General features: G+C 47.3%; 1 protein-coding gene and 1 pseudogene across 1 annotated transcript; both read right to left on the bottom strand.

Annotated features, from left to right (window-relative positions):
• Window positions 1-331: 331 nt before the first annotated feature.
• LOC138995935 (protein S100-A7-like) lies at window positions 332-3,160 on the bottom strand. Its single transcript, XM_070396748.1, has 3 exons — window positions 3,124-3,160; window positions 1,421-1,578; window positions 332-561 (listed from the first exon to the last, which is right to left on the bottom strand). Exons 2-3 carry the CDS (start codon window positions 1,559-1,561, stop codon window positions 379-381), a joined length of 324 nt encoding a protein of 107 aa, XP_070252849.1. The 5' UTR covers window positions 1,562-1,578; window positions 3,124-3,160; the 3' UTR covers window positions 332-378.
• A 6,740-nt stretch (window positions 3,161-9,900) lies between these two features.
• LOC138996124 (phosphofurin acidic cluster sorting protein 2 pseudogene) lies at window positions 9,901-11,573 on the bottom strand (annotated as a pseudogene).
• Between the last annotated feature and the right edge of the window lie 917 nt (window positions 11,574-12,490).

Here is a 12,490-nt window from a genome sequence, read left to right as displayed (position 1 = left end):
TGTTCATACCTCCCTCGGCTCCTGCTCCCTGCAGTTCCTGGATCCCTAGATGCTGATCGCGCCTTGAGAAGGAAAAGCATGGCTGGGCCAGCAGAACGCTCTGCACTGCTGACCCTGGGACATGGCACGCTGGCTGCACTAGGGAGCAGGGGCAGAGGTGGACAGAGGCCCTGCTGAGAGAGGTGGTCAGTTATGCTGGGGGCCAGAGGGAGGGCACCCTCCTGGCACATTCCTGGGTAAGTTTTCCCACAGAGAACCCACAATTACATTCACCAAGAAGGGGCAGCTTTGACAGCATAAGTAGCCAAAGAAAAGCAGGAAACAGGCTGTATCTGGGCAAAAGACACACTTTATTGTTTCTTGTGGTTTCTGGAGGCCTCAGGCTGGGCTGGGCTCATTGTCCTCCCCACCAGAACAGAGTGGGGCTCCGTGGCTATTATCGTGGTAGTCCACAGCTAGGACTCCCAACACCGATAGAAACTCAATAAATGAGATCTTCTTATCCATGTTCTTGTCCTTGTTCTCAAAGATATCGCCCAAGAAATCTACGCCCCTATTTTCCTGTGGAAAAGATAAATTCAGTATCAAAGGTGTTATCAGTGGAATAGGAGGAGGAGGAGGCAGAGAGGGGGAGAGAAACATCTGGGGTCGCACAGGTGTAGCTGTTGTGGGCCAGTGGACTGTACCAGGGGCTAAGGGGGACGTTAGCATTACCCTGCATGTCACTGAGGGAGATTCCTTGTACCAAATGTCAGCATGAAAGAGAGACCAGTGGTGGTGGGCAGACTCATCCCAGTACCACACTGATCAATGAGCTGGTGAGTGGGTGGTCTTTAGATCCAGACCTGCTCCCCTCACCCACTTCCATGACCCCATCTACCTAAGTTCTACACAGAAACTGAAGATAGGCCCTACCTGTTGTCTCTTCATTCCTAACCCTCCTTTGCTCACCTACACTCTGTGTCACCTAGTAGCCTCTCCTTTTATAATCAGTTCAGTATATTCTAATTGTCAGACTAAATCTGGTCTATGAATGAGCTCTTTCATTATAATGAAAGGTGTTAAATTTTATCAGCCATGGGATTTCTATCACCTTCCCTTGGATCTCAGAGAACCTAAAGTAGGCTTCTGGAGGCAGAGCCTGAGCCTCTGGGCTTCAGTCTCCTGGATAGAGAGTGACAAGTGGGAGGGGACCCATTCTTTACTCTCCTATTTCACCACCTGATAACTACCCTTGATCTCCAGATGCCTTTACACTTGGCCACATGTACCATCTCTTTCATCCTGATAATAAGTCAGGAGAGTCCTCTTAGGCCTTTTTGCAGATGAGAATATTGAGGATCAGAGAATGGGATGGACTTGTCCAAAGTCCTCTGCCATGCCCGGGCCCAAGCAACCTTAAGAAGTTATCCAGACTCACACAAGCATTGAGGAAGTGAGGGTAATTCTCCCTCAGCATCCTCAGAAGGCCCTTCTTGTTAATCTTGTCATCAGGTTTGGTGTATCTGTGGAACTGGTCGACCAAGTCCATCATGGCCTGTTCAGCTGCAGTATGGCCCATCTTGGATTTCAAGGAAGCTGCCGGAGAGGAAGATGCGGAACTTTGTTATCCTTCTCCCCAGGTGAAGGTCCCTAAGTCAAGTCAATGGGGTGGGAACTGAGGATCCTGTGAAGTGAGGTTCAGCTGGAGCAGAAGGAACTGTATCACCCTAGGAGGAGGGATGAGATGCTCATAAGGAGGAAAGTGTGACCAAGGCTGGGGCCTGGGCCCATGCAGGTCAGGGCCCTGAGGAGGTGGGGAGAATAAAGAAACCCACTGTGGACAGAACCACAGGAGGCAGAAGCTGAGAGTGTAGGGGTCAACCACACGGAAAAGGAATGATGTTTTGTTTGGGACCTGAACCAAACACAGCATTTGGATGACTCTACTCTTCAAGAGCATCAACACCATCTCCTCCAGGGTCACAGTCAGAGTTAGAGTCATGGGGACAAAATAACTTCCTGACTAGTCTGGCCTGACCTGCCCTGGGCTGCTCTTGGAATGAGTTCCCTGAGGTGCCCATTGTGAACATAAAGCAAGCTCTAAATTAAACGGGCCCTGGAGGCTCCCAGCAGTGAGTGTGAGTAGGATGGTGAGTGTGAGCAAAGATATACAGCCCTGTCCTGAGCTCCCGTAAGGTTTCCTGGACCATCCCCCCAGATTGAAAGAAGGACTGCTGAGGAGTCTTGGCATCATGTTTGAAATGAACAGAAATACCTGCCTCAGTTTTAGGCTATTGGGTAGAATGTGGGAAGATAGGCTCCTTCAGATGACCTTTATACCTCCCTGCTCTCTGGAACCCCAAGGCTAGACCACATTTATGTAAAGAGGTCTGACTTCCCAAAGCCAGTACCTCCACCAACAGACTGGACCCCAAGCAGAGAAATGGGACAGTGCAGTCCTCACACCGCAGACTTTCCTAAACCCTCAAGAAATGTGTATGGCTCCCATGTGTGGGCATCTAACAAAAACTACCATTGATCTGGGAGAAAGATTCTCCCTGTTATGTCCCTAAGTGAAAACACCTAAGGCCTTCTGTCATCTTGCCAAGGCCTTAACTGAGCCCTGTGCACAGAAGGTCCCTGGTCATTCCCTCAGCTGGGCACAAGGTCCAAAACTTTAGTTGATATGTCCCTGATCCACATAGTGGCAAATCTTCTCACCAGGGCATAGTGAGTGGGCATCCCAGGTCTTGGTTTTAGGACCATCTTCAAGACTTTGGGAGAGCCACCCGCTCTCCCCAGACGTTGGGGGGCAAAGTACATGGCCTGAGAGTCAGATGATTCCAGAGAGAAAAGAAGACAAGGAGCAGAGGAAGGTTCTTATACTGAGCTCCCACCAGGGATGTTTCAACAGAGTTGTCACAGAAGAGCCAACAGAGCAATAGGAGCATTAGTACAGAAATCTTGTTGTAGATAGGCCCTTGGGACCAAGTGGGATCAAGTTGGAAAGACCCATAACAGGCAGAGCTGAGACTGGATACAGGTTCCTGAATCCGCTCCCATCACCGCTCTCCCTATTCCTGGACACAGAAAAACACACTGGGCCCTGATGACCCACCTGGCAAACAGGTGCAGACTTACCGGAGCTGACGAGGTGTCACTGAGGAGAAGGATGAGTGTGCTGTGCATCTGGGCAAAGACTGGTCCCTTTATAAGGCTCAGTCTGGCTCCTCCCAGGCATTTGGGCCATGTTCTCTCTCTGCTTAATTGACCATTGCCTCACTCAGGTGGGTGGCACACACCTAGGAGAGTGTGTTTATTATCTTCCAATAAAATCTTAGGCAACACCCAAGGGATTGCACTATTCTAGAGCATTATTCTCTGGGTAAGGAAAGCTAGGGCTAGGGAGGGGAAGACAATGGGATGTGCCTTAAGAACACAGGAATTGAGGTAGAGAAAACTGGGTTTCTGAACTTAAAGAGGATGGGACTCAAAGGCAGCATGGTCTCTGTTGAGTATCACCACTCCTTCCACAAGTTTGTTCTGACATCTAACAAAACTCTATCCAGCGGTTTATAAGTCCATAACTATACCACGCATCACCTTAGCTGTCATATTGATCTTCCTCCTAAACCTTCAAAACCTTATGAGATGGAGCTGTTACCCTCATGTTGAGGATGGGGAATTGAGGGAGTAAGAGGTAAGCAAAGTTCCTATGTGCACCAGGCTGATAGACAGCAAGCTCAACATATGGTCCCAGAAAAGCCTGATTCAAAACCTCCTCCTAACCCCACCACTAGACCTCTGGGGTCACTTCAGGGCCTGTGAACTCAAAGTCCAGGGGAGGGAGGAAGGGTCAGCTCACTCCCATGTTCACGTGGTGTCCTCACTGATATGCTAGGAGAGAAAGAGGTGCCATGACCCACAGTGACAGGTAGCACAGAGTGAATAGCACGTCTGTGCCTGGCCAGGATGGCCAAGGGTGAACCTGAGTGCGACAGCTGAAAGGCTTAGAAAAGACCGACAAGAGAATGAAAGATAGGTCTGGGTGGGATGCTGCTTCTCTGAGAGATAGCGACAACACCCACCAGCCATGTCTTTATTTTATAGCAGTTGCCATGAGGTAAAGTAAGGGCATGATAAAGATGTTTCCAACATTCTCGTGGTTTCAATCCTACTCAACTACATGCACCTGAACTCTACCAGGCCTCCATCACTCAGGCACGTGAGGCCACGTGTTCGGACCATAGCTTCAAGCTTACAACTACAGCTGTTGGCTATAATTGTGCTGGGAGGGCCCCGCCATCCAAGCTGGGACTTGCACAATGCGAGGACTGTGCCCTCTCATCAGGCCAAGGCTTGAACCTATCCAAACACTGTAGCTGCTCCCCACACACATCACCCACAGGTGAGGGAAGAGACAAGGTCAGAGCTCTCAGTTCTGGCGTTAGCCCCACACTCTAGAACTTCGCTTTGCAGCTCCAGGGGCTGTCTGAGCCCACCAAGGAAGCCACTGTCTAGACTCAGGGATGGTGACCACCATGAAATGAGCCAGCAGGAAATGGGGCAACTTTGCCTCCCCTCCCATGATGATGCCTTCCTATAAATTCTTTAATGATGTCCCTCCTTCCCTTATGCAAAACAGTCTGCTTAGGAGTCAGTGGCCATGCCCTAGAACAGTGATGGCGAACCTATGACAGGCGTGTCAGAGGTGACACACGAACTCATTTTTTTGGTTGATTTTTCTTTGTTAAATGGCATTTAAATATATAAAATAAATATCAAAAATATAAGTCTTTGTTTTACTATGGTTGCAAATATCAAAAAATTTCTGTATGTGACACAGCACCAGAGTTAAGTTAGGGTTTTTCAAAATGCTGACACGCCGAGCTCAAAAGGTTCGCCATCACTGCTCTAGAATCTACTGTGTCCCAACCTGCTGTATAAAATCTAGTTCAGGTACAGGAGACAGGAGCTTGAAGGTTAGGAGGAGGCCTGGGGCTCTTTGGGGAACTTCCCTGGTGACTCACTAAGGAATCCTTGTTCCTGCTCTCTGCTTCCCTTAGAACAGTGCTTCTCAACCTTGGCTGCACATTAGAATCACCTGGGAATCTTTTGAAAATCCTGATTTCTGGGCCTCATCCTCTGGAAATTCTGTTTCTTTGTTACTAATGTTGTGGCCTCACCCCATAACAAAGAAACAGAATATCCGGAGGATGAGGCCCAGATCACGATTTTAAAAAGATTCCCAGGTGATTCTAATGTGCAGCCAAGGTTGAGAACCACTGCCTTAGAACATCCTCCCCTGAGTGAGGGGACTGCTCAGGCATTGGGCACCCTGGGACCAGGCCCCTCGCTGAGCCTGGGTCATTATCCCCCCTACCCCCAATGATTTGGCTTCCACACTTGGCCCTTCTGTCCCCAGTTATGTCCACATCTGCACCAGCACCAGCCCTCTCTGGTTCACTTATGTAATGTGTTCTCATCGCCACTAAAAGCCCGCTGTGCAGGATACACAGGAAACCTGGAGAGGGCGTCACTTGGAACAGAGGAACTGAAATGTCATTCCCACATTCGCCCTGATATAGCTTTTGAAATTTGAACAATGTCAAGAGACTTCAAATTCATTTTTAATTTTTTATATTTAAGTTTTGCTTTGTTCAGTCTTGGCCTCACTTTCACAGGCTGAACTATGTATAGTCCTTGGCTTCTGGAATCTAAGCATCATTAATCTGTTGCAAAGTATCTTATTTTTACTTATATACTTATATTCTGCTGGAAGCCGGTCCACCCTTGCTGCTTGACACAGTCGCTGCAAGGAAGAAACATCTGCACAGCTTATGTTTCAAGGGACCTGGCGTATATGGCATATGTTTGCTCCCCCTCTTAAGGCTATGTGTTTTAAATAGGACCACCTCCCAGAGAAAGGTTGTTTCCCCAGGTGAGGATTTTTCCGTGGAGTTAGGGAGGGAATAAAACCCCTTAACTAAGTGCCAGGCGGGTAATTAATCACTTTAACTACAAACAATCACGCTTAAGCTACGTAATCTTTACTTAGGATAATCTCCTTCAGTTACTCCCTTGTAGCTTAATAGAACAATAGAGTAACCTTGGAATGGAGATAAGAAACGCCCTAACCTTTGGAATAGAATTGATAAGATTAAAATCAACTGGTATAAATACAGATGTTACAAGACAATAAACACAGAACCTGGCTAGGCTGCTGATCAACTGAACGCTATCTCCTTGTCATTCCTTCCTTCTTCTCGGACTCCGTCCACACCTTTGGGAACCCCTGGACCTGTTGGGGATGGACCCCAACAATATTCCTTTAATCTACATTACCATTCAATTTCCCCCCAAAAAGCCAAAAAAGCAATATATGTTTTCTGGGTTTTTTTGTTTATTTTTATGCATGCTCACCAATGTAAATAATTAGTTTGGCCCGTGTTCTCTCCATGTTTTTTTTTTTTTAAATATAGATTAATTATGCAGAAAAGTACAACAAACTATAATACACAGCCCACTGAATCTTACACTTGTGACTGTCCCCCACGTCAATTAAACATTGCCACCACCCACACCAGCCTGCTTTCTCTATCCTCCAAAACCATCATCTGAACTTTTATGATGAGACCCCTCTCCCTGTTTCATTTTACCACCTAAGCATACATTCCTGAACACTGCCATTTCCGCCGCTTTCAAATCTTACTTGAAGGGAAACATATTCTATGTATTCTTCTGTGTCTGCCTTATTTTTCTCAGTATTCCATTTATAAGCTGTATGTTGTATTGTGTTTGTTCTTCATTGTATACTTATATACCTTTATATGAAGGTGACATAATTTTTTTATAATTCTGCTTTAGATACCACATGCTCATCACTTTGTCTTCTTTTTCAATGGTTTCCAGCTCAGGTGACCAGGGATTTTGACCTCGGATGTCCTGTTCCTGTGGGGATCAGCCACCCTGTCTGGTGAGATATGTGGAAAGGGCCCAGGGCAGTCTCTGGTTGTGAAAGTCTTGGGTGTTTAAGGAATAAGAAGGGGATGAGCCCATGTTTCAGGGACCAACTCCAAAACAGCCCTGTTTATTGTCAGAGACATTACTGTTTGCAACAATTGTGACTAACAGCCAAGTCCACCCCAGCATCTCCCATATAACTCACCACCACCAGAAAGGCTGAAGGTATCTTGCAATCCCTGAACCAAAATTCCTTTGGCAACACATGCTACACATCCAGGTCAGTCACTTGGAACAATGTCGCAAGCATTTACTGTTTATCCTGAGCCTCTCTTGCATTCATCCCAATGGATTCTGGACCCCAGCTGCCCTTGGCTGTTTGGAGCTGAGATCTGTACCATTTGTTCAAGGTACAAAATTTAAGGAGAACCCACTGAGCACCACTCACTGTACTTTAGGATGAACATAATGGCAAGAAAAATTTTTAAAGAATTTATCTCCCCTCAATTCTCCCACTTTAGAAGTGAAGATAAAAAGAATAAAATAGAAACTGTGGATGTTGGAGATGTTCAATGACACAGTCTATAACCCAAGAAGAGAGGGTTAACTTTTTGGGGAGGAGAGGTGGATAGGCCAAGGAATTAAAATAAATTGGGCCCAGCAGGCATGGCTCAGTGGTTGAGCATCAACCTATGAACCAGGAGGTCACAGTTCAATTCCTGGTTACATGACCAGGTTGCGGGCTTAATCCCCAGCGTGGGGCGTGCAGGAGGCAGCTGATGAATTATTCTCTCTCCTCATTGATGTTTCTATCTCCCTCTCACTCTCCCTTCCTCTCTGAAATCAATAAAATTATATTTTAAAAAATAACTAAATAAATTGGTTAAGTAATTTCCTGGTGGACAATCTAAAATGCTATTAAGTTGACCTGCAGAGACTTAGTTCTCAAACAACAGATTCCATTTATTAGCTAGCTTTTAGATAAGATTGTAAGAGAGCTCCAGAAAATACAGAGAAGAAGAAAATAGAATGCTTGCTCATAACCCAGGTTCTTATTCAGGAAGGTACTCCCAGATAACTCTTGAGAGCTATTTGTTTCAATCAAAGTTGGCTTACAATAAAAAAAAAAAAAAACCAAGATCTTATTATTTTTATTATTAATACACTCTAATTTTTAGAACACTTTTATATTGGCTGAAAATTTTGGAACAGAGAGTTTATTTCCTATATACCCCCTCTCCCCACAGTATCCCCTGTTTATTAACATCTTAATTAGTGTGGAACATTTGTTATAATTGATGAACCAATATTGATACATTATTCTGAACTAAAGTCCATGGTTTAACTAGGGTTGAGTTCCTATTGTGAAGTTCTGTGGTTTTGGACAAATGTGTAATGCCACATATTCATCATCACAGTATCATGCAAAGTAGTTTCATTGCTTTAAAAATCACCGGTGCCCCAACTCTTCAGCCATCCCCTCCTATCCTGAATCCTGATGATTACTGATATTTTAATTGTCAATATGGTTTTGCTTTTTCTATAATGTCATACATTTGAAATCATACAGTATGTGGCTGTTTGAATGGCTTCCTTCATTCAGCAATATCCTTGTAGTTTCCTCCATGTCTTCTTGTGGCTTGAAAGCTCAATTCTTCTTCTTGCTGGATAATATTCCACTGTATGGGTGTGCCACAGTTCGTTTACTCATTCACCTTTTGAAAGACATCTTGGTTACTTCCCGTTTGGGGCAATTATGAATAAAGTTTCTAAAGTCATTCATTTGGAGGTTTTTATGAAGCTGTAACTATTCAACTCACTTGGGTAAGTATTTTTGATGACTGCCTGTGTCCAGGACCAGCAACCCAGGCATGGGGTGAGGCATGGCAGGGCCAGCTCTCCCTGTCCCCTCCTGTCAGAAAAGCAGAGTCCCAGAAGCCTGGCCCAGCATCACTCAGTGTCATTGGGCAGAACTGGTGGGACACATGTTCACTCTTGGTTGCAAGGGGCACAGGGAAAGCAAGGAGAGGACTGTCAGAATGGCTAAGAGGAGACCAGACACACATGGGGGTACTGGGCAACCTAAACCCCAAGCAAACTGGGCTCTGTTAGTTCAGAAGAGGGGTTGGGTACTGGGTTGGACATAGTTGGTGCCTGTCCCAAACCTCTCACTTCCAACACTCTTGGCTCTAGACGTGTTTCTGTCCTCCTGATGTCATGTCTGTTCTGTGCTGTAGTTTTGCTCACATGTCATGGTCTGGAATCTCTTTCCCTGGTTTGCTTGCTTGAACACTAGGTGTTGACATTCATTCAAATGCCTCATCTAAGGTATTTCGGTCCACCTCTCCTCCTCAGAAAGTTACCCCTCCCTCCTGGGGTTATACAGTGTGTCACTGTACATCTCCAGCATCTACAGATTCTATTTTATTCTTTTTGTCTTCACTTCTAAAGTGCAAGCATCGAGGAGAGATAAATTCCTGAAAATATTGCTCTGGCCATATGTTCATCCTAAACTCCAATGAGTGGTGCTCAGTGGGTTCTTCTTAAATTCTGTACCTTGAACAAATGATCCAGGTCTCCGCTCCAAACAGCCAAGGACAACTGGGGTCCAGAGTCCATTGGGATGAATGAAAGAGAGGCTCAGGATAAACAGTAAATGCTTGCGAGATGGTTCCAAGTGATTCACCTGGATGTGTAGTCCCTGTTGCCAAAGAACTTTTGGCTCAGGGAAGGGAAGATACCTACAGCCTTTCTGGCGGTGGTGAGTCATAAGGGAGATGCTGGGGTAGGACTTGGCTGTTTGTCACAATAGTTGCAATATGTCTCTGACAACAAATAGGGCTGTTTTGAAGTTGGTCCCTAAAACATGGGCTCATCCCCTTCTTATTCTTTAAACACCCAGAACTGACATGGCCTTGGAAGTGGGGCCTCCCATCATGAGGGATGCAACTCCTTTTAGAAGATCAGGACTGTGGTCTCCAGGTCTGGGCCACGCGACAGGCCTTCAAAGTATGGCCTGGGCTTGTGCTTGGGGGTGCTGAGGACTCTGTCATCCTCCTCCAGGTCTGGGCCGCTTGACAGGCTTTCAGAGTTTGTCATGAGCTCAGGCATGGGTGGGGTTAGGAGGCAGTCATCATCCTCCGTGTCTGAGCTACTGTCTCTGGGGTTCATCAGCCTGTGAAACAGAAGGGCCAGGCCCTTGTCCACATTGGGGTCTTGTTCCACGGGGTCCTGCTCTGACTCCAGGACCTCCTCCATCATTTGGAACCTGCGCAGCCATGCTGTGTCTTTCTGCTGGTACTTCTCTCGCCTGGGCATGGGCCTCCTTCTTACTATCAGGTTCTCCAGGTCCAAGTCATCCTCGACCAGGTCATGCCTGCGGATGGCATTGTAGCTGGCCTCCAGGTCAGAGAAGACGATCTCAGACTCTCCCTCAGAGAAGCTATCCGTGGACTCGGCCTTGGGGCTGGCCTGCATGGTGCTGTCCAGGTGATTGATGGGCTGGCTGGACAGGGAGAAGATCCAGATCTTGTTCACTTTGATGGTGGGTGTGCTGTAGGCCACCAAGTCGGAGACACTGTCACTCAGCTGCTTGCTGCCCAGACCCTGGGTCTTCAAGCATGTTGACCAGACTTGGAGGCTCCTTCTGGCTCCAAGTACTGAGGATGCTCCTCCTCTCTGTCTGCCAGCTCGACTGTGGCAGGCCTTCGAAGTATGGCCAGAGCTTGGTCTTGTGGGGGCTGATGATGCTGTCATCGTCCTCCATGTCTTGGCCACTGTCACTCGGATTCTCAAGGCTGTCATACAAAAGGTCCAGGTCCTCCACCTCTGGGACATGCTCCGCAGGGTCCTGATTCGAGTCCAGGACCTCCTCTGACACACTGGATCTGAGAAGCAGCCCCATGACTTTCTGCTTCAAGTTTCATTGCATGGATCGCTGCTGCCTCTTGGGCTGCCCCAGCTCAAAGTCATCCTCATTCATGTCCTGCCTGTGCATAGCATTGTAGTTGGTCTCCATCTCAGAGGAGAAGCTCTCAGATTCCCCCTCAATGTAACTATCCATGGACTTGGCCTTGGAGCTGGCCTTCATGGAGTTGTCCTCGTGGTCGATGGGCTGACTGGACGGAGAGAAGATCCAGATCTCAGCCACCTTGGTGGAGACCTCCTTGAAGCTGCTGCAGAGACTCAGCATTTGGCCACCCTTGGGGGGGCGGGGGGGGTCGCTGCTTTACCTCGGCCATGTGGATGGCACCTGTGGCCAGTGTCTTGTAGCCCAGGATGATCCGGTTATGATAGCACGTCCTCTGCTGCAGCATGATCTGTAGCTTGCTGCCTTCTCTCTTGAGGAAGTGTGGGTACTGAAGGAGGAAGGTCAGCGCCAGGTCGCTCTCCACTTGCCCGCTGGAGGGCAACACAATCTCATGGGACCTCAGGATGCCCTTGGAGCCCTGCATTTTCACTGCTATCACCATGGAGATGAGCTCCTTCTCCAGCTCCTTCAAGACCACAAGCTTCTTTAAAGTGAGGCTGCACAACCTGGGCATGCAGCCGGGGCTGGAGCAGTCCACCTCGCAGGTAGAGAAGAGGTTCATGGGCACTGGCGTGTTGAGCACCGTGGGTGTGCCGGGCAGGCCCGCAGGTGGTGAGGAAGCTTCAGCTGCTTGCAGTGTATAGGTCTTCGATGGTTTCTCCCCCTATGGTGGGACAGAGGAGGGACATGATTGGTGGCAAGAGGTGGGACACGAGTGACTGAAGGAGAGTGTGGATGAAAAGGGGGTCACACGCTCACCTGTGACTAGCTCAGGTAAGGCCTGCATGGTGGCCTTTCAAACTCACAAACCTAAACTACCTAAATTACAAAGTTTGGCCTGAAATTAAAACTTGTTAACTAAAAGAGGTTTATGGTGTGTAGTCATGTGTTAGGCCAGAATCTTCCCTGACAAAGTCAATCTTTACCTTAAAGGAGCCTATGTATTGTCTTTTGGCATCTACTGTAACATATCTTTGGGATGTCAAAGGAATTTTCCTTTTTCCAGACCCCTCAAAACACAGGCACTGCTCTGTGCTCTGCAGAGACCACAAATCTGCTCATTGTTCTTGAGTTCACTGCTGACTGCTAACTATCCTACATCCACCTGTATAAAAGAAGTGTCTATCTTTTTGCTTTTTATCCATTCCCAGAGATGTCCTTGCTTTGCTTCCTCCCGCATCCCTAACCTATTACCAGTGTAGTTCATGGGACCCACATACATCTCCCCTTCTGGTTGTAATGTATAAAGTAAGGTGCAAAACTGCCATTTCTAGAGCATTATTTCAATCCATTGAGCTTTTGCTTCCCGGCAATTGTTGACAGTTTGGCTCCAATAAACTCACAAAAATCCTGCACAGGTTTGAATGCTTCTTATATTGACATTTACTTGGCATAGTGCGGCAGGATTCCAAAGAAGCTCACCTAGGACCACCCTGCAGACCCAACCTGGTGCCAGGACCCAAAAAAGGGCCCATTGAGCCCGCCAGTTCCCTGCCTGTCAGGTGAATTTGGCTA

This window comes from Myotis yumanensis, unplaced genomic scaffold (assembly GCF_028538775.1).
Source record: "Myotis yumanensis isolate MYYU_CA2020_CCGP unplaced genomic scaffold, mMyoYum1.0.hap1 SCAF_17, whole genome shotgun sequence".
Classification (NCBI taxonomy): Eukaryota; Metazoa; Chordata; class Mammalia; order Chiroptera; family Vespertilionidae; genus Myotis; species Myotis yumanensis.
The sequence above is the reverse complement of the archived record's forward strand: the minus strand, read 5'-3'. Positions and strand labels throughout refer to the sequence as shown.

Excerpts from the sequence above, each read along its gene's own strand:
- LOC138995935 (XM_070396748.1), bottom strand. The coding sequence starts at position 1,561 with ATGGGCCATACTGCAGCTGAACAGGCCATGATGGACTTGGTCGACCAG. Across the intron at positions 562-1,420 it reads CTCACTTCCTCAATGCTTGT|GAAAATAGGGGCGTAGATTT; the intron begins GTGAGTCTGGAT and ends TCTTTTCCACAG.